The 22,695-nt window shown below is 33.4% G+C and overlaps 1 protein-coding gene across 1 annotated transcript in view; it reads left to right on the top strand.

The window, feature by feature from the left end:
- The window catches only part of LOC143190413 (chitin synthase chs-2-like), a 35,629-nt gene extending 14,811 nt beyond the window's left edge, over nt 1–20,818 (top strand). Inside the window, exons 9-21 of the mRNA XM_076394672.1 lie at nt 3,154–3,307; nt 5,813–6,001; nt 6,063–6,357; nt 9,283–9,458; nt 9,940–10,373; nt 10,431–10,598; nt 11,754–11,883; nt 14,227–14,402; nt 16,350–16,817; nt 17,037–17,219; nt 19,948–20,118; nt 20,300–20,540; nt 20,600–20,818. Coding sequence (XP_076250787.1) covers nt 3,154–3,307; nt 5,813–6,001; nt 6,063–6,357; nt 9,283–9,458; nt 9,940–10,373; nt 10,431–10,598; nt 11,754–11,883; nt 14,227–14,402; nt 16,350–16,817; nt 17,037–17,219; nt 19,948–20,118; nt 20,300–20,540; nt 20,600–20,769 — 2,955 coding nt within the window. The 3' untranslated portion in view covers nt 20,770–20,818. The remainder of the gene's footprint in view (nt 1–3,153; nt 3,308–5,812; nt 6,002–6,062; nt 6,358–9,282; nt 9,459–9,939; nt 10,374–10,430; nt 10,599–11,753; nt 11,884–14,226; nt 14,403–16,349; nt 16,818–17,036; nt 17,220–19,947; nt 20,119–20,299; nt 20,541–20,599) is intronic.
- Nucleotides 20,819–22,695: the final 1,877 nt, after the last annotated feature.

The following is a 22,695-nucleotide window of genomic DNA, read 5'->3' as shown; positions in this document are numbered from 1 at the left end:
ACTTTGGTTTCTTGTGCCTCTCTAATGTCTTGGTGAACTTTGCTCTTCACTCACATCTTCCACATTTTTCGGAAAGTAGGCGGGATGGGAATGAAGAAAATATACCCAATGAAAGAATGAACATTCCTTCAAAAAGATAGACTAGTATTAAAATATCATTGAATCACCAATGGTTTAGCTGTTACATCTTTTAACATTATAAACCCCTATATGAAAGAATATATAAAATGGCCGTTTATATCTTTATAAATGTAAAACTAGTTCTCTTAACTCAGTGGGTCTATCTAAAACGGTAAAACTTATATATTCGAGGAACATGTAAAACGTGTAAATACATACGGATATCTTTATACCTTTTCATATGACCCTTTAGTACTTATCATTGCTTATATAGGGCGAAAGGATAAAATTGAGGCGACAAAATGGTTATATTATATTCGTGTTTATAGTACTATAAACGATTATGGGGCAGATATTACATTTTATATTTCATTTTCCGAATGTATTTCGGTAGTTTTGTTTATGCCGTGTCGTTAACAGAAGGAATAAAAAGTAAATACGCTTAAACCTTTATATGCTGATGTAAAATGTTCTGTATTGTTCAGATTACTCGTATTATTTTTCAGGAGTTATAACGTGAGACGAATTTTTTGAAAACGTATTTTTTGCTCGGTCAGTATTTATTTTAAAAAGTATGTTAGCTGTATGAAAATTATATCTGGTTGTAATGTTTAAATACATGTTTCAGACATTTCATTTCGTAATATTAAATTAAATGGTGTATGTCTAGATGTATGCTTATTTATTAAAATGTTATAACTTATTGTTGTCGTCTAACTTACAATTTGTCTCTACAGTGGTTTAATGCTAGGTCGATATCTAACAGGTCAATTTAAAAGTTCCCAACCTGCCAGAGTAAAACATATTTTTTTTAACCTTTCGATGCCATTTTTATAGTATGATTTGACCGTTTCTTCAAAAAAGGCCTCAGTTTCGTCGATCCCCTCTTCATTCGATGAAAAATTTCTTCACAGCGAGTATTCTTTTGAGATCTGAGAACAGGAACTAGTCTGGGGCCAGATCTGGAGAATACGGTGGATGAGATGAGCAATTCGAAGCCCAATTCATGGATTTTTGACATGGTCCATTGTCTTGGCGAAGCAGCACATTTTTTTTCTTCAAATGCTGCCGTTTATAGGCGATTTTGTTCTTCAAATGGCCCAATAACGCTATGTAATAGTTGCTGTTGATGGTCCTTCCTTTTTCAAGGTAGTCAATGAAAATTATTCCATGCGCATCCCAAAATACAGACGCCATAACGTTGTCAGTCGACTGTTGCGTTTTACCACGCTTTGGAGCGGGTTCATCGGGTGCATTCCACTTGGATGACTGTCGATTGGACTTCGGAGTGAATGATGGAGCTATGTTTCATCCATTGTCACATATCGACGCAAAAACTCGGGTATATTACGCTATATCATCTTCAAACACTGCTCCAAATCATCAATTCGTCGTTGTTTTTGGTCAAAAGTGTGTCCGTGCGGCACCTACTTTTCACAGAGCTTTCTGTTACATAAATATTTGTGAATTATATGATGTACACGTTCAGTTAATGTCTTTAGAGTGTCTGTTATTTCATGCAGTTTAAATTTATGGTCATTCAAAATCATTTTGTGGATTAACCTCTTTTGGGCGTCCACTGCCTTCACTGTCTTCACGTCTAAAGTGCTCATTTCACCACGTCTAAACTTAGCATATCAATATTTGATGGTTGATTTTTCAGGGGCAGTGTCCGGAAACTCGGCATCAAGGCATTATCATGTTTTTGCTTCAACTGTATTTTTCCCTTCAAAAAGCAATATTTTATCAATACGTGAAATTTGTTTTTATCAATTTTTTTCACAATAACAAAAGTTGCTTCACCCAAAATGCTATAATTCACAAACTGACGATCCGACAGCTGCCAAATTTGTACACGCATCTTTTGAGTGTTAGGGCTAGTTAAAAAAAATATGGGTTTAATTCTAGTAGCGCCATCTATGTATCAGGCTGGGGAATTTTCAATTGACCTCTTAGAAAGACCCTTTGGCCCTTACTTAGTCTCTTATAAAATAAAAACTAGTAGAATTTTTCAGTATTTTTACCAATTAGTGCGTTTCAAAACAAAACTATATAATATCACATGAGTCAGCGTACTAGTTCAGTGTTTTTCAAGAGTTGAAGCACTTCGATGTCATCATGGGTCGGAGTATTCCTCATATCTTGTCAGGAACCCCTTAATCTCTTGTATAATATTTGGAGTTCCAATATTTCGATTTAAGTAATTGTTGCTATGGTATCTGAGTGCATCCAGAATACTTCTCAGGACTTCGGACTTATTCTAAAATACTTGTTTTATGTTCTTACATATATCTCGTAGAACATCTCCATAACTTAGTTTCATAGGAACCATATAGGTTTTAGTACACTACCAACTTATTATGCACAGATTTAGATTTTCTTCTAAATAACCAATATGCTTTTTTGTACTTTGTTTGAAGCTCTTTTCTTTTAGATATGCTTTCAACAAAGTTTTGTGTAAAGGCTTATCCGGAAGTTTGGCATTATTACTGTATAGGATAATAGTAATATTCTTATTTATTGGTATATGAACAATTTGGTTCTAGGTGACTTCAATATGAATTGATTTAGTCTCGTTGACTTTTATTCTCCATACCTAGGTCCACTTATACGTATTGTAAGTATCTCTTTTATGCTTTATATATCTACTTAATTGTTAAATGATTGTTAATATAATCAAATTGATGTGAAGGTATTAGATTTTTCTATCTATGATATATCTTTTTAGCAGTAAAGTTTTTCAAATACTTTGGATATTTTTGGTAGTAGAGAAATTGGCGGATAAGATTATACTCCATTTGGAGGTTTTCCAGGTTTCGGAATCATAATAATATAGAAAAGTTTTAATAGGAATGTAGCATTTATAAAATTGGTTAGTTTTATAATTGCCAGTTTTGGTATATCTTCCAATATATCTACGGTTATTAAATCATAGTCTTGTGCTTGCTTTGGATTGAAGTCACTTTTTATAATTTTGGAGACTTGAAGATTTTTTCCGAGGATGTCCAAACTCAGTTTTATTTGGATTTCTAGATATGGATAACTCAACATATTTGGACCAATAGAAATTTCGTTTTATCCTCAACGGAGGAGCTGTTCATCAAACCTATGTATGACGCATTTTTCATTGACCAATCTGTTGCCTTAAACAGACGGAACATAAAAGAAGCCCCCAAAGGAGGACAGGGTAATGTATGCATTTATTATTTATCTGAAAAAGCAATCCATGTTATCAATACGTACACACATATATAAGTATACACACATATATAAGTATTAAAAATAAGGAGGAAATTTTACTACATTGAAATATCTGTTATTACAATAAATGCAAAACAGGCATTATTTGTCAAATTTAAATCTTAACTGTGGGAAATTTGACGTGCTATTTTATTTCTGTTTTTTTTTTAAATTTCCTACGGATGATATGGGATTTTAATATGAATTTTTTTTTCGAAGATGTATTTTAGTGATCCTAGTGAAGATTGTGCTGAATTTTAAAATATATATAAAAAACTTCTAATGTCTGCAAAATGAAATAATGCATGAAAAGCCTATAGGTTTCTAGAAAACTTAGGTAGTGTTTTCTATCCAAATGATGGATAAAGTCCTCAAAAAGCAAAACAAATAGCAATTGAAATTAAAATTTTAAACCATATCAACACAAAATAGTAGCCTCAGGCCTTAATTTGATTATTAGTGAACTTTTAAAGCAATTTTCAAGAAAGATATGGAAGGTTGCGGATGTAATAATGAATCCCAAATCAGGTAGACATGCTCAAGATATATCTATATCGTTGTTTCAAATTTACATAAAAATACTAGTTAAGAGATTAAAACCTATAATAGAAAAGACATAACGATCCCCCGCGACCAGTCTGGATTTAGAAAACATTATTGAACTAGCTTTAGTGTTTTCCTTAATGTGACAAACTGTGACAGGTAGTATTGCCTTACAAATTAAACCTGAGTATACCACAAAAATATGCACAACTTTTACCCTTTAGCCAACTTATTTATGAGAAAGATATCTTAGAATTGAAGATGCTTAGTGTGAAACAAACGAAATCAGAACAAGGTACCAGTGTAGTGTCAAACCTCCAACGACAGAATTAACCCTTGGATTAAAATTTGGCGCGCTGTACACTTAAATTTTATCAGTAAACAGAAACAGTGTTTACCTATTTGAATAAATGATACCCTGGTCCCTTTTGCTGGCTCAGCTAAGTATCTGGAAATGACATTGGATGCTAGTCTCTGCTGGAAAGTTGATGCCAAAGAACAACGAGAAAACTGGTCCTGTATAAAGAAATATTGAAACTCGGTTGGTCTTATGCAATTTAACTCTAGAGTGATCCAAATGATCCAGCATGTCTAAAATAAAGCATTAAGGAACAGAAAAGGAGATATCTATGGATGGATACTATTGATCAAACTATGAGACATGTAAACATCGAACTATTCAGCTGTAGGACTAGTTGTTGAACAACACAAACCTGTTAAGAAGACTTAATAGAATGAAACCTCAACAGTTAGAGAAATAATGTTGGTACAAAACAGAGTATAAAACAGATCAGAGTAAGGGATGTGCTAGATTTTAACTTTAGTGCTGCTCAGTTACTAGAACATAGCGCAAACTAGCCATCACAAACACATTAGTTATATTACGTATTTAATTTAGTTATAACAACATTATTTATTGTTATATACAAAAGATAAGATTTTAATGGCTTTAAACGGCTTACGATGACTGCTTTAAATTAAAAATATAGGCCTATAAAATATTTGGTGTTTAGTTTGAAGCTTTATTGGGAAATGTTGTTACAATGCATTTTATTAAAAGATTTGTCCTTCGATCGCTTCTAATATTTACCATCTTTCAGTCAATTTGCATACTCCATCTCGAAAGAACGATGTATTTTTTGAGGCTATCGACTAATCGACCTATTTTTTAATGTCTGTGTAAGGAGTGATGGGCTGCTCAGGCAGGTCATATCTCGTATGTCGCAACAAGTAGCAATCAGAAGGAGCAAGGTCTGGATAATGCAGAGGGTGTGGTAGTAGTTCTCGCTTTAGTGTTTCTAAGTGTGTTTTAATCGGTTTTATGAAATGTGGTTTAGCTTTGTCAGTTTTTCACGCAGTGCTCAACTGAAACGCTTCAATTATAGTCGATAGCTTTACCTATTGATTGATTTATCGAGTAATTGATAACCCATCGGTAGCCTTCTGATCTGATTTGATACTGATATTCTTCTGAATACTGATCTTTAAAAAATTTTGGCTGTCTAGAATGTTCTTTATCTTCAGTGCCAACAATGATGTCTTGAAATGATGAAATATGCTCCATGTCGACGGAGCATATTTGCCGTAATCTTGACGCAGCATTCGATGACCTTCAGCTGCATTTTTTTACAAACTGAGATAATAAAGTAAAACTTCTAGCAAAGGCCATTTATTCGGTACAAATTCAGACATTAGGATCAACGCACTGAAAATATTTTTTATTCATACTTCGGCAAAATGACACATACCTGAAGTTGCTGAAAATGTACCCCATGCGATTTAATATACAGTGACATTAAACGTTGTCAATCCTTGAAAATTAATTTATAGGCTGATAATGAAAAAAATATGGATTATTTTTTCATAGATCTGTCACTTCTCTTCCAATATCTGGAATGTTTTTTTATAGATATTGAATTGGATAAATATGATGACTCTATAACAAGAATATATGCATGCGCCACTATGTGGCATGAAACCCGCAGTGAGATGATGGATTTTCTTATATCCGTCCTCAGGATGGACGAAGACCAAGCAGCTCGAAGAATCGTCAAACAATACCTGCAGTATCCCGTCGAAAGTTACTACGAATGGGAAAGTAATGACCGGACAGACGTGTTTTGATATGTGACGTTTAACGACGACAATTTAACTTACAGCTCATATATTCTTCGATGACGCCTTCGTGCGGAAGTCGAGCAACGATAACGATCCCAATTTGAACCCGTACGTGATGGATTTACTAGATACGGTCCCCGAGGCCGCGTCCGAAGTTCATAAAACGAAGGTTCGCATTAAGCCACCGGAAATATTTCCCACGCCTTACGGTGGCAGACTGGTGTGGACTCTGCCCGGGAAAACCAAAATGATCGCCCACTTAAAGGATAAGGCCAAAATAAGAGCTAAAAAGAGATGGTCTCAAGTGATGTATATGTATTATCTGCTAGGACACAGGTAGAGTATCAATTAATGTAAAAAAAAATTAGTAAATCATAACTGGTCAATTGAAAAGTCCCCGACATACCATAGTAAAATATATTTTTTAGGCAAAATTATATTTTTTACATGCATAACATAATTCCTTTCGAGTGTGATACACTGATTATAGCAACCCTCTTACTTTTCGATACATTTTTGTAGAACGATTTGTCCTTTGCTTCAAACTAGGTTTTAGTTTCGGCGATCACCTCTGCATTCGACGAAAATTTCTCACCAGCGAGCATTCTTTTAAGATCTGAGAACAGGAGGAAGCAATTCGAAGCCCAACTCGTAGATTTTTGCCACCATTTTCACTGACTTATGACAAGGTGCATTGTCTTGGTGAAGCTGCATTTCGTCGCTGTCGATGGTCCTTCCTGTTTCAAGATAGCCAATGATAATTATTCTATGCGCATCCCAAAATACAGTCGCCATAACCTAGCCAGCCGACTGTTGCGTTTTCCCACGCTTTGGAGCGGAATCATCGTGTGCAGTCCACTCGTGTGACTCTCTATTGAACTTCGGAGTGAAATTATGTAGCCACATTTCATCGGTAGTCACATATCGACGCAGAAATTCGGGTTTGTTACGCTTGATCATCTTCAACCACTGCTCCGAATCATCAACTCGTCATTGTTTTTGGTTAAAAGAGAGCTCGCGCGACACCCACTTTGCACGGAGCTTTCTCATACCCAAATATTCGTGAATGATATGATGTACGCGTTCAGTTTATATCTTCAGATTGTCTGCTATTATATTCAATTTATGGTCATTCAAAATCATTTTGCGGATTTTTTAAATGTTTTCGTCGGTAAGAACCTCTTTAGGGCGTCCACTGCGTTCACCATCCCCGGTGCTCATTTCACCACTTCTAAACTTAACATACCAATCCTTGATGGTTGATTTTCCTGGGAAAGTGTCTGGGAACTCGGCATGAAGCCAAGTTTTTGATTCAACTGTATTTTTTCCCTTCAAAAAGCAATATTTTTTGTCGCTGTCAAATTTATACACGCATCTTTTGAGAGTTAAGGTCAACTAAAAAACGTATGAATTTAACTCTAGTGGCGCATTCTATATGTCAGGCAGCGGACTTTTCAACTGACCTGTTAGTTAATCTATCCAATAAAACGGGCCCTGGGGGTGATCGAAATTTGTGATGTCACAACTTTGCTGCATCAGATTTGATTTTGAATTATTTTGACTCTAACATAACAAAATACTAATGTAAATAAAATAATGAAGCAATATTATATTTCCAGATGTAAATTATTTTAACATAGTATATCTAATACATATATCATCAACGGATTTAAATCACAGTTAATTATACAGCTACAGCAGTTTGTACGCAGTAGGCAGTAGGCGTTTTTATGAAGTGGAATCCGCTCAAGACCTAATCCACCTTATTAATAGCAGTCAATATCCAAGCAATGTATTTTACTTTTAATAAAGAGTATATTACCTTTACACGTTTACACGCTTCCCTCGTTGCTTTGTTTCGTTACCAAATCATTTCGATATTACTGTATTTCTCCGTTGTTTCTTCTGTCACTAATTGTGTACATATTCCTTGATAAAATTAGATTTAATCAAAAATACAATTCTCTAAATCATTTGCTATATCTGCAAAACAGTTAGTATTCTTTCCATTCTCATACATTCTAACCAAATGATGATATATTATCTGAACAATTAAATACATATCAATGCACACAAATCTTTCACACTCTACAATCCGATATTCTACAGTTTTCCTATATTAGCTATATAAACATTTCTTCATGGTAGTAGCCCTTGCCCTTGAGGGAAGACATTATCATTATCCTACGAATAAAATCATCCTAGTTTCCAGCATGAAGATCAATATATCTAAAATGAATAAGAGAGTGACCCAAAGTTCCATTTTGAAATATCCATGTCTGACTATTACTTTATTATACCGTTTAAATCCTAAGTATTTTTCTTAAACCTTTTCGTACTTGATGACTGATTCAAGGTTGGTGACAGGCAATTGTTTTAACATTACTCTAGTGGTTACAAGGACTCCCAGTGTTTTCCTTGGATTTATATTAATTCTTATTTTCGTTGTTTTTTTAGTTGCACTATCTTCTGCTTAAAAGAATATACTTTTCATTATTTATTTTTTTAATTCCTTTTTCATCACATGGAACAACTAAACCCGATAAATGAGTGAGTATTCACAATGGGATGAAGCCTGGTTTTATTTTTCAAATATATTTCATCACGAACATGTGACTTATAACATCTCAGTCTGGAAGATGGCTAATAACGAATTATACTATCTTCTAAAAATAATACGAAGGGGTATTGATATTAAATTCGTTCAACTGAACTGCATTCTATCCATCTAGAGACCAGATTTATCATTACTAACGCGCCTTCACCCAAAGTATTGATTCTTTTTTATCAAAAATAATTCTTTTATCGCGCAGTATTGGTTCTAAACCTTTTTCATTTAGTTCAAATAACTACAATTTAAAACATTACTTTTTCTCACTCATACTATCTTAAATTTTATTACTTAATGATTCATTAAACTCTCGATAAACATTAACTAATAGGTAATTTAATTTACCTAGCAAACCGATTCAGTTTTTATTATACTTCCCAAGGGATTAGATATATCGTTTGTCGGGGATTGATACTTTTATAGAGGCATAAAGTGTGTATAATACTTAAACAAAGGGCTATAAAAAACGTTTCAACATTTAGTTATTTATTGAGTCGTGTAATTTATTTTGTGTTAATTGTTATTGTTATGAAATTCTAACTACTTCTTATTTTTTTAAATATTACGTAATTAATCCTGATATTATTTATTTGGATATATTTTTATGGTAAACTCTAATTATTCATAATAAAAGTTGTTGTGTTTGTTAGGCTTATGGAGAATGATGATTTTTCGCCGGAAGAGGTGAAGGAAAGATCTAGAAATACGTATATAATGGCTCTGGATGGAGATATAGATTTTCAACCCGATGCTGTACATTTACTGGTTCAATGTATGAAAAGGAACCCATCGTTAGGCGCTGCATGTGGAAGAATACATCCAGTTGGTAAGTTAGGTCTTAACCATATGATTTTATCTGGTGTTATATCGAAATATATATGATTCTATATGTTATCGGTATTTTTTATTATTATTTATTATCGAAGTCTAGTAAATATACACTGATAGGCAATTTGTTTTTAGCCTAATTTGATATGATATGTCATTCTATCAATGATTCGTAGTATTATATCCTATAGTATCTGAATACTATTCAGAGCTTTTGGATAGAGTTTATATTGATTAGAAGCAAAAGTAACTGAATTGCTGCCCCGTTCGGCATATTTTCCAGATTTGGCCCCCCGCGACTATTTCCTATTTCTAATTTGAGTGAAGAGGTCATATCGGAAACAACCTGTTTTAACTACCTTGACAATCCCTATTATTTTGAAGGTATAGAAATTGGAAAAACTTTGAGCTAGAACTATTGAGTTAAGCCACTGATTTACCAAACTGATCTCGTACATTGTAAATAAATTGAATTTCAGGATCAGGTTTAATTGCCTGGTATCAAATATTTGAGTACGCCGTCGGTCATTGGATGCAGAAAGCCACAGAACACGTCATCGGCTGCGTCTTATGTTCGCCCGGATGCTTCTCGTTATTCAGAGCCAGCGCTTTGATGGACCACAACGTTATGGCTAGATATACCACCAGATCAGAGGAGGCTCGTCACTATGTCCAGTACGATCAAGGAGAGGACCGTTGGCTTTGCACGCTTCTTCTTCAGAGAGGGTATAGAGTTGAATATGCTGCCGCCTCCGATGCTTATACTCACTGCCCAGAGGGTTTCAATGAATTTTACAACCAAAGGAGAAGGTGGATGCCTTCAACTATGGCTAATATTTTAGACTTGCTTCAGGATGCTAAACATATCATAAAAGAAAACGATGATATATCTCGACTATATATATTTTACCAGGTAAATGTTATAAAATGTTATTAGAATAAAAATAGGTAAAATTTTCTACGCCTTCAGATAGTTCTGATGGTTGGAACAATCATTGGACCTGGAACAATATTCCTCATGTTGGTTGGAGCATCAGTAGCTGTATTTGAGTATGCCCAGTGGACTGCATTTCTGTATAATTTGGTGCCAATTGTGTTGTTCGTTGCAGTTTGCATGTTTTGTAAATCGGATTTTCAGGTAATGCAAATATGCTTCTACTATTCCAATATTTAAGTCAAATATCATAAATTTTACAAATAATCCTTGGATATATATTTTAAAGTCTCCTTTTTACCAACGAGGGTTTATCTGGACTGGACCTACTGATTAACGTGGGCTCCAAACCAGAGTCTTCGGTATTAAGTCTACCGATTGGCGAGTGACCAACTTAGAAATCCGGTCTTACCCAGCCTATTTCCTGGCATAACTGCATCGATTTTCCTTGACAGATTTGCCTTCTTGCCTAGGATAATCGCAAATTTTAAATAATCAGAAACTGTACAGAATCAGTACCGTCCTGTCGCCTTTACCACTGAGCCAACCAAACCCTGAATATTTCCATGTACTTTCATCGTAGATTTTAGTATAACGAATTTTGTAATGTATTTATTTATTTTTAAAAATCTATTCGTCTAAAGATATTTTGAGACTATCTATGATTTGACAGAATTTTTTTGAAGAACAGCTAAAGCCATTAATCAATCCGTGATCCTGAAGACATAAACATCTACAATCAGGTCCAAACCAGATTATGGCAGATTTCTTTATAATTCAGCACCATTTGCTTATTTGAAAATATAGAAATATTTCAATATTGTGCCTTGAGAAGTGCACTGGAAGTCTCCAAATCTGGTCCTGTAGTGAATTACTTAAATTTAGAATGATGAGACATTCTCAATGAAAGCCTAGCAATCATTAGCCAGACTGGTAGCAGCTATATAGTTACGGACATGTATATAACCGTTGCTGGCAGAGGATAACTATCAAAAAAATATATTCCTTGTGTTAGCCACTATTCAATAAGATTTAAATTTTAACCACTTGATTCTCTTTATTATTAATTTAAATTGGATATTGGCATTTTATAATAAGTAAAGTTTGAGCTCTCAAACTTTTCTGAATCTATTCCTTCAAATCATATCGAAATAGCGAAATAGCCAAGTTAAAGAATTACGTTCCCTTCCTTTGATGCCAAATTCATCTTCCTTTAGTCTTTCTTGTAAAATTATCAATTTTCCTTATCTTCCCCAATTAAATAACTAAAAGACACCTCCTCTCAAGTGTTGTTTACGTGGTTTAAAAATAAACAATTTATTGTTGAGGTTAATTAAATTACTGATTTTTTCTTTTCAGCTTTTGGTTGCCGCTATAATAAGTGCTTGTTACGGATTATTAATGATGGCTGTTGTTATTGGCGTTGTAATGCAGATAATGGAAGACGGATTTATGGCACCTTCTCCGCTGTTTTTCTTCCTAATGGCAGGTAAATATAAAGCACTTAATAAATTAATAGTTACTGATATTTAAAAAAATGTATTGTATTTATTCAATATATGTTGGCAGCAGTATGAAATAGACAGTGTGATTTTTGAAAGGCTTTAGTAATTACTCATTTTGATAATAAAACTTTATCACATTCACTGAATAATGAAAAAACATCTAAAAACGCTAGAACGTTCACAACCAACCATATTTATTAATATATTCCCATAAAATACATATTGAAAAATCCTATATATTAGTAGAGATAAGTTTTCTACTGAATTTATGGAATTTTCATTTCATTATTTTATTTTTGATTTTTTCAGTTGATTTACATTTTGATTAGTCTAACAATCTCTGCTCATAACAGATAAAAGCCCACTCTTGTATATAAAATATTAACTCTTGCACTACATTAAATTGATATACCTACGCATCTTTTAAAGATATTAAAATATATTCAAACAATCGAAATAATTTATACAATCTTCATATATTCTCTTAAGATTAAGAAAACCTATATAAATATAAGTTCAATTTTTGGAAATCACTTAATGTTTGATTAATCATAGCTGTACATTGTTGACTTTCTTACTTAAACTACAGAGTCCAATAAAAATACTTGTAAAAGCTTTTTAAATCAGTTGACCTAAAATATATTAATTATTTAATCATCTAATATTTTATCATAATTTGATACCAATTTTATATCTCAGAAATAGGTAATTTGCCAATATTAAGTGTTACTACCACTATATTTAGGTAAAGATTTTATAAATTGTTTCATTAATCCCAACTTCATGTGTAACGGTAATAATTGGTGTACTCTCTACTAAAGTTTCGTAATGCAAAATAAATAAAAGAATGTATTTTATTATGGTACTCCGGGAACTTTTCAATTGACCTGTTTTCTTCAGAAGGTGAAAGGATTAAACTTCAATCCAAATATATCTAGTATTAAATAACTATGTTATATGTAAGGTTACGTTAATATATACTATGTAAATATGTAAATAAAAAATGTATAGTTGCTTTCTGGTATCTTACACTCTGGTTTAGACTCTGTGAACAAAGTGTCGTCCATGCAGCAGCTGAAGGGCCTCTGGGTTTTCATGAAAATGCACCCTGGCTTCGTATTTCTCAGCGAACCTTTTGATTTTTTCATTGATTGTAAGAATTTCAAGGTTACGATGCATACCAAGGTGCGTCCACTGCGTTAGGCAATACCTTATTCTGGAATACCTGCTTACTATCCCGGGTACAGACCCACAACTCTATCCCATATAAACATATTGGTTCGAACACTTTATTGTAGATCAGTATCTTGTTGTAATTTGGTATTTCGTATTCTCTTTCAAGGTTCCAATATAGCTGTTTATATTGTAATTTTAATATGAGTTAAATATTATGAATGAATGAAGTAATTATACCATATAAACATATTGGTTCGAACACCTTATTGTAGATCAGTATCTTGTTGTAATTTGGTATTTCGTATTCTCTTTCAAGGTTCCAATATAGCTGTTTATATTGTAATTTTAATATGAGTTAAATATTATGAGTGAATGAAGTAATTAATAAAGATAATTTAATAGATCGAATTTATATTTGTAATAGAAGTTTCTGAAACATTATTGTAGAAATTAGTTTAGACTTCATGTATTTGTGTCTGCTGTTTGATTGTGTCTAGTTTACTCATGGCAGAATTATTTGCAAACAACAAAAAATACTCGAAACATATATACATTAGTTCCGAACATTCAGATAAGCTAACTTCTAAGATTTTGAATCTTAAGAATGTGAAAAATTAGGTGGTAATATAGGCATATTTAGAATCGCATAACACTTAAAATAAGGAGAACGTAGACGCTATGATCCAAACAGGATCAAAAGCGACGTATACGTCCAATTAAACACAATCTTCATACATAGCCTTTACTGTATCTTCACATAATTAAACAGAAATTTACACACAGTCTTCAGCAATACAGGGTAGTTAAATAATCTAAAGGAGCGCGCAGTTGGTACCACTTTGACAGTGTGAAGGTTATCATTATTTATCTTTATACCCCTCTGTTCTTTTATAGTTTAAGTTTGGTGCAAATAAAGTCATTTCAAGTCTTCCACCTTTTCCTTATAAACGCGCAACAAGTATTGAATTATTAGGTTGAGCTTATTATATCCAGTTGAGATTGCTTTTAAAGAAATTGAGTATTTCTTGTTTCAACAGAATTATTTGAAAACATATTCGATTTCTTATTATTACATTGTTTCAAAATATTATTAATCCCAAAACAGTGTTATTATATAGGTAACAATTACTTAAATCACTGTATATTTTCAGGAGATTACATAATAGCAGCCCTTATCCACCCCAAAGAGTTTTATTGTTTGAAATATGGGATAATTTATTTGGTTACGGTGCCTAGCATGTACATGCTGTTGGTAATATACTCTGTTTTTAACATGAATAATGTAAGCTGGGGTACCAGAGAGGTTACCGTTGTTGCTAATAATCCGGTGAGAAATGAATATTTAGGACATTTTGAAAACTTTACGATATAGTTTAGCGTTGTAGCAATAGGTTTGTATTTGGTAAGTTTATTAATTGTATTAGTTTTACGCGGGTTCGGTTGTAGATTAGTTTGTTGGCCACTTGAGGGTATACTTTTACGAAACAACATCGAAACTATTTGTAGTTTGGTTTGTACAGCCGAAAATGGTAAAAATTTATTATGAGACGATATACTTTATAATCTCTCTGCTTATAATATTTACTTCAGTTATGGTAGTGTTTTTTTTTTTAAATTTATAATGCTTTTTTCTTACTTTTTTCTTTTTTCTTGACATGGCCAGACTTGACTGCTTTATCTGAAATAAAAAAAATATAGTCTTTTAGTGGATGTATAAGATGAAAGCATGTAGACTAGTTTCAAAAATAAGGGACGAGGAAGACGATTATCTAAACAATCAAATAGAATAGTTTAATTAGGTTGTTTAATAGTTTTTTATACTATTATTTCTCGTCTTCACCAATATATATTGTTGATCAAATTATAAACAAGTACTTAATAAGTTAGTGTCTTTTGAAAATTCTGCTTATTTTGTTCCAAGTTATTTTTGTATTCCTTGTTGTAATTCTTAGTTTCTGTCGACGTGGTTTTTGTAAATTGTCGAATAACAGGTCATTTGAAAACTCCTCAACCTACCATAGTAAAACACATTTTTTTGGCAAAATTATTTTTTTTATTCAATATAATTCCCTTCAAGGGTGATACACTGATTATATCGACCCTCTAACTTTTCGATACCATTTTTGTAGTACGATTTGCTTCAAAATAGGCCTCAGTCTCGGCGATCACCTCTTCGACGAAGTTTTCTTCCCATCGAGTATTCTGTTGAGATCTGAGTCGCTAACTTCACTCACTTCGCTAACTTCTGACACGATGCATTGTCTTGATGAAGCAGCAGTTACTTTTTTTCCAAATGCGGTCGTTTTCGGCGATTTCTTCCCTCAAACGGTCCAATAACGCTATGTAATAGTCGCTGTTGATGGTCCTTCCTTTTTCAAGGTAGTCAATGAAAATTATCCCATGCGCATCCCAAAATGCAGACGCCATAACCTTGCCAGCCGACTGTTGCGTTTTCCCACGCTTTGGATCGGGTTCATCGTGTGCAGTCCACTCGGATGACTGTTGATTAAACTTCGGAGTGAAATGATCGAGCCATATTTCATCCATTGTCACATAACGATACAAAAACTGGGATTTATTAGGCTTAATCATCTTCAAACACTGCTCGAAATCATCACCTCGTCGTTGTTTCAAAAGTTCATTTCACCACGTCTAAACTTAGCATAACAATTCTTGATGGTTGATTTTCCTGGGGCAGTATTCGGAAAAACTGATTGGCTTTTTTGATTCAACTTTATTTTTTCCCTTCAAAAGGCAATATTTTACCAACACTCTAAATTTCTTTTTATCCATTTTTTCACAATAGCAAAACTAGCTCATGCAATGCTATAATTCACAAAATAATGATTCGACAGCTGTCAAGTTTATACAAGCATCTTTTGAAGCTAATTAAAAACATATGTATTTAATTCCAGTAGCGCCATCTATGTGTCAGGCCGGGGACTTTTCAATTCACCTGTTACTCACACTGAACTAGTGTTCCTTTCTCAAATTCTTCTGTTTGCTCTGTACATCTATTGTTATTAGTATTAGTAACTTCACCATCTTTAAGCACCTTGACCTGTTTAAAAGTGTAAGGGCCACATAGTGTTTTTTTATTTTTTATTTTGCCTTTATTTGCCTTATAATTATAATTTAGTGTAAATTTATTAATTTATCGTTTTTAAAACAGTTCAGGTGCGATTTTAGTCTATCTAAACCGTTACTATATCGTAAAGTTATTTGTTTTATTGAATTCAGTAATTCTGCATATAATAATTATTAATTATCCTAGGGATCCGCTCCTAAAGTCCAAGTTAAGAAAAAAAAACAATCACCATTATGGCTTTTTGTTCTAAAGATTCGCGACTTCATCAAGCAATTCGTTAAACCACCCTTGCATCACGTCATGATCAGTAATATGTTGAAACATGTCGAACAACGTTTCGACTTTATTAAGAAAAGGATTAAGAGAATCGAAGATATCAAAATTGATCCATCTAGTGAAGAGGTGATGCAATCGAGGAAATCATTAAAACGTGGCTCAGTTTTGATGCTACCTCCAATTGAAGATATCCAGGAGGCTGGGGAAGAAATCGAGGAAAATGACTCGTGGGACACGGCTATTAACGGGTTCAATTCTAACAGTTGGTTTTATAATGGACCATTGATTTGGAGCCAGGTGACGTATTTAGATCCGAAGGAACAAACCTTTTGGCAGGATTTGTTGGATAAGTACTTATATCCCATTGAAGATGACAAGGTGGGTGGTTCCTCAGAAATAAATACTATATTCTCTAATTCTTTATGCGATTACTGTGATCGAAACATATTTTCTAAGTAAAAGTATTAAAACTAAAAGAGAACATAATGCAACATTAACAAAATACCTAATGTATAAGATCCATTATTGTGATGAAACTTCAGATGTTTTGAAATAAATAGTTTTACATTCAACAGTAATTATTTCATTATTTTATAGGCAAAAGTAGCAAAAGCGTTAAAGGACTTGAGAGATAAAATAGTGATGATGTTCTTCTTTATAAATTCGATGTTTGTGTTGGTTGTTTTTCTGTTGACGCTCCAGAAGGATTTGGTCCATTTAGAATGGCCTTTTGATGCTCAATACAATTTCAGTTATACCAACAGCGAGGGGGCGAATGAAGTAAGTATTAATAATTACTAACAAAAGAAAGATACTTTTCTCAAAATTACTTCAAATGTGCTTTTATTATTTTTCTATTATCCATTTATTATTCGCTTAAACATCACTTTTAACCGCCTTCGATAAATGATGAGATTCTTTGTTCGGCTGTAGATATATATTTTTTAAACTATGTTCGTTGATTTTCAAAATTCTTTGTTTATTCGAAAGAGGGCACTTTTGAGGTGAAACCAAGTGACGATCTGATGGGAGGAAAGGGGGGAGGTCGAGGGAAACCCTCAAATGTCAAAGGTCAATGTTTTCAGATATGTTTTTTATATAAAACAGATATTTAACAGGTCAATTGAAAAGTCCCCGGCCTACCATAATAAATTTTTTTTTGGTAAAATTAGTTTTTTTTAATTGACATAATTCCTTTCAAGGGCGATACACTAATTATAACGACGCTTCAACTTTTCGATACCATTTTTGTAGTACGATTTGTATTTGCTTCAAAATAGGCTTCAGTTTCGCCCATCACCTCTCCATTCGACGAAAATTTCTTCACAGCGAGCGTTCTTTTGAGATCTGAGAACAGGAAATATTCGCTGGGGGCCAGTTCTAGAGAATACGGTGGATGAGGAAGCAATTCGAAGCCCAATTCATGGAATTTTGCCATCGTTTCCACTGACTTGTGACATGTTGCATTGTCTTGGTGAAGCAGCACTTTTTTTCTTCAAATGCGGCCTTTTTCGGCGATTTCGTCCTTCAAACTGTTTAATAACGCTATATAATAGTCGCTGTTGATGGTACTTCCTTTTTAAACGTAATCAATGAAAATCATTCCGTGCATGTCCCAAAATACAGACGCCATAACCTTGCCAGCCAACTGTTGCGTTTTCCTACGGTTTGGAGCGGGTTTATCGAGTGCAGTCCACTCGGACGACTGTCGATTGGACTTCGGAGTGAAATCATGGAGCTATATTTCAACGTTTGTCACATATCGATGCCAAAACTCGGGTTTATTACGCTTGATCATCTGAAAATCTTCAAAAACTGCTCGAAATTATCAACTCGTAATTGTTTTTGATCAGAAGTGAGCTCGCGCGGCGCCCACTTTGCACAGAGCTTTCTCATACCCAAATATTCGTGAATGATATGATGTACACGTTCAGTTGATATCTTTGGAGTGTTTGCTATTTCATTCAGTTTCAATTTACTGTCAATCAAATTAATTTTGTGGACTCTTTAAATCTTATCGTTGGTAACCACCTCTTTTGGGCGTCCACTGCGTTTACCGTCTTCGGTGCTCATTTAACTACGTCTAAACTTAGCATACCAATCTTTGATGGTTGATTTTCCTGAGGCAGGGTCCGAAAACTCGGCATCAAGCCAAGTTTTTGCTTCAACTGTATTTTTCCCCTTCAAAAAGCAATATTTTATCAACAGGCGAAATTCCTTTTTATCCATTTTATTTACAATAACAAAAGTTCCTTCAGTCAAAATGGTATAATTCACTAATGATCCGGCAGCTGTTGAATTAATACACGGATCTTTTGGGGGTTAGGGCTAACTGAAAAACATATGGATTTAATTTTAGTAGCGCCATCTATGTGTCAGACCGGGGACTTTTTAGTTGACCTTATATGTCATATGAGAAGTCGTAGAAATATTGCAGGCAACTGCTTTAATGGGGTAATGATTTAATAAAATAATTTGATTCCTGACGAGGGAAACAACTTTTTGTTGTTGTAGTTTGGTTAGAATATTTTTAAAATCACGTAGATCAGGTAGCGGACCCTGCTGGCTGAAGCGTTTCTTATTTTCGATCATTATTTCTCTATTCCTATTTTTTCCCATAAAGGATGCACTTTTATTAGGTCTACTCATTGTAATACTTACTAAAACAACTTCGTAATTAAGTAAAATAAGTATTGAGTAATTATCTATCACTAAACAGAGAAAAATAAAGTATTCTTAACAAAAAATTGAAGCAACTTCAAAAAATAGGATATTAAAAATTGGTAGGTATTAAGCTAATTTGTGTGTATACAGTAGAAAATCAAATACGTGTAGTAGATAGGTAAAATAAGGCTTTTGTTTATATTTATTTCTTTATTACAACGATTATTATATACATATATAATTTTAAAACGTTTTTCTGTGTTAAAATTCCAAGTTTGATTATCATTAATTTTTTGGTAAGTTCTTATTTATTTTTGGAAGCCGGTTCAAGTTTTCTGTTATAAATATTTTATGTTTGTTAGTTATGACTACTAATGCGTATAAATGGATTGCGGTTCTGTAAAAATGCAGATAAAATGATTAAACCATAAAAAAACTAGAGATTATTGAAGCTGCCTTAGAATAAATTGGTGTTTACATTCTAGGTATGTTGAAAGAATATCAATATATCCATTAAACCGATAAAAATATATATTTATGATTTTCCGAATATTGGAAACGTATCAAAAACGATTCGATTTAAAAAATTAATATATTTTCCAGGCCTAGGACGCTTTTTTGAAAAGGGGTAGTCATTTTGCCATAGACTATATATTTTTTAAAGTAACGATACAAAGATATAAATACCTTATACTGATGTAAGATGATGTGATTGTAATTGTAAACTTCTTATGGTGAATTACTATATTTTCTAATTATATTTCTTCAAATAAACTATTTTGCTGATTGATATCATTATCCTAATTAATTACAACATAATAATTACCATAATATTTTTTTTTAGATATCAGTAGGTACCACGTATTTGCAATTGGAACCGATAGGATTTGTTTTCATGATATTTTTCTTCGGACTGTTGCTGATACAATTCCTTTGTATGTTCTTACATAGATTTGCGACATACTCACAAATAATGGCTAACACCTCTCTGGATTTTAATTTCTGCAGCACAGAGGTATGACTTAAATTATTTTACTATATGAAAATATTTAAAAAAATTAACTGTACTGTATTAGACTGACAAACCTGGACATACTTAGTTATACATTTTTCTTAGTCATATTATTTATCATGTAAAGGAAGCGTTGGTTTTACAGGTCTTAAAATATATTTTATAAGTATAATATATTTATCAGGTTGAAAATATGACAAAAGAAGAACTTCTTGACAAAGATCCAATAACAATTTTCCGAAAACTAATACAACTCAGGGGAGTGAACGGCGATGAAGAAAACGAAAAAGAAATCAATGAAGAAGTATCCAGACGAAGCACTGTGGTAAATTTAGTGAAAAACAAAGAAAAAGTTCGTGCTACTATAAATGATCTCGATACGGCGTTCGCTGTTAGAATGGCTAAAATCAGAGAGGAAGGAAACTGTAAGATAAATAATTTAATAATCTATAGATATCACTCGTAATTGCGGCTCGAATTATAGGTGACGTTCCAGTGTCTACCGATAATATTACTGCGATTAATCGTAGAAGAACAACTGTGTTACGTAGACAATCTCAGATGCCGTCTAACATGCAGAAAGTAACTTTCGATGTTGAACCTGCTGCAACTGTACATTTCTTTGATAATAATGCGTACGAAGATAGTTTATGATAATTTATGAAGGATAAGAAATAAAACAAATAAAGTATCTTTGAATTAATATTTGTATTTATATTCTCAAGAGATAACACCATTTTTATAGTCTATTTAAAGTTATTTTGTACATTCGTCGTCTAAATTTGTGACGTCAAAATGTCGCAATGTTGCCGCATCAACTCTGAGTTTTAGTTCACTTTGGCTTCGATATACAACAAAGTTCTAATCTAAATAAAATAATTGAACAAAAGTGTTACCAAATATAATTTTTTGACATTATAGTACATCTAAAATCTACAGTCAATTATACAGCCACAGTGGTTTATGGGATAGAGTTATAACCTCTTACTTATAAATTGATTTCAAGAATTTTGCTGACAACCGGGCGATTTTGACAGACTCATTCGTTGCTTTGGTCATTATTACGCGTTCGAACTAATCAGGCAGCATCGTGTCTTTTTTAACTAGAATCAAATTTACAACTTGCGACAATACATTAATACATCTTGATGACGTATGTACCAAAAAACGTTGAATAGACTATATGCATACTTATACATTTTCATGGAAACCGCGGCGATAATGGCCGTAGGTATATGCAGGATAAGTTAAATATTATGTTATATTCATATTGATTTGTAAAAAATATGCTGTTATTGGCAAATCACGCTGAACTAAATTTAATTTTCACAACTAGCGTTGGGAACTATCGACTAAAAATATCAAACACAGTAAATAGTCCTAAAACAGTCCAACTAGTCGACAATAAAATAGAACTAGAAGAGGTCAATTGAAAATTTTGACACATCGCACTGCTAGAATGAAATCCATATGTTTTTTAGTTAGCCCTAACCCTCAAAAGATGCGTGTATAAATTTTACAGCTGTTGGATCAATAGTTTGTGATTTATAGCATTTTGAGTGAAACAAAATTTGTTATTGTGAAGATAATGGATAAAAAGGAATTTCACGTGTTGATAAAATATTTCTTTTTGAAGCGAAACAATACAGTTAAAGCAAAAACTTAGCCTGATGCTGAGTTTTCGGACAATGCCTCAGGAAAATCAACCATCAAGCATTGGTATGTTAAGTTTTGACATGGTGAAATGAGCACCGAAGATGGTGAACGCAGTGGACGCCCAAATGAGGTTGTTACCGAAGAAGACATTTAAAAAATCCACAAAATGATTTTGAATGACCGTAAATTGAAACCATAATTGAATGAAATAGCAGACGCTTTAAAGATATCAAGTGAACGTGTACATTATATCATTCACGAATATTTGGGTATGAGAAAGCTCTGTGCAAAGTGGGTGCCGCTCAGGCTCACTTTTGACCAAAAGCAACGACGAGTTGATGATTCGGAGCAGTTTTTGAAGATAATCAAGCGTAGTAAACCCGAGTGTTTGCGTCGATATGTGACAATGAGCATGGTTCCATCATTTCAATCCGAAGTCCAATCGACAGGCATCCGAGTGGACTGCACACGATGAACCCGCTCCAAAGCGTGGGAAAACGCAACAGTCGGCTACCAAGGTTATGCCGTCTGTATTTTGGGATGCGCATGGAATACTTTTCATTGGGTATTTCGAAAAAGGAGGGACCTTCAACAGCGACTATTACATAGCGTTATTGGACCGTTTGAAGCACGAAATTGCCTAAAATCGGCGGAATTTGGAGAAAAAAAAGTGCTGCTTCACCAAGACAATACACGGTGTCAAAAATCCATGAATTGTGCTTCGAATTGCTTCCTTATCCACCGTATTCTCCAGATCTGCCCTCCAGTAACTATTTCCTGTTCAGAGATCCCAAGAGAATGCTCGATGGAAAGACATTTTCGTGGAATGTTGAGGTGATCGACGAAACTGAGACCTATTTTGAAGCGAAAGGCAAATCGTACTACAAAAACGGTATCGAAAAGTTAGAGGGTCACTATAATCAG

The sequence above is a fragment of the Rhynchophorus ferrugineus genome, unplaced genomic scaffold (genome assembly GCF_030347505.1).
Source record: "Rhynchophorus ferrugineus isolate W39M unplaced genomic scaffold, kcgeb_rfMv2 rfM2, whole genome shotgun sequence".
Lineage (NCBI taxonomy): Eukaryota > Metazoa > Arthropoda > Insecta > Coleoptera > Curculionidae > Rhynchophorus > Rhynchophorus ferrugineus.
The sequence above is the reverse complement of the archived record's forward strand: the minus strand, read 5'-3'. Positions and strand labels throughout refer to the sequence as shown.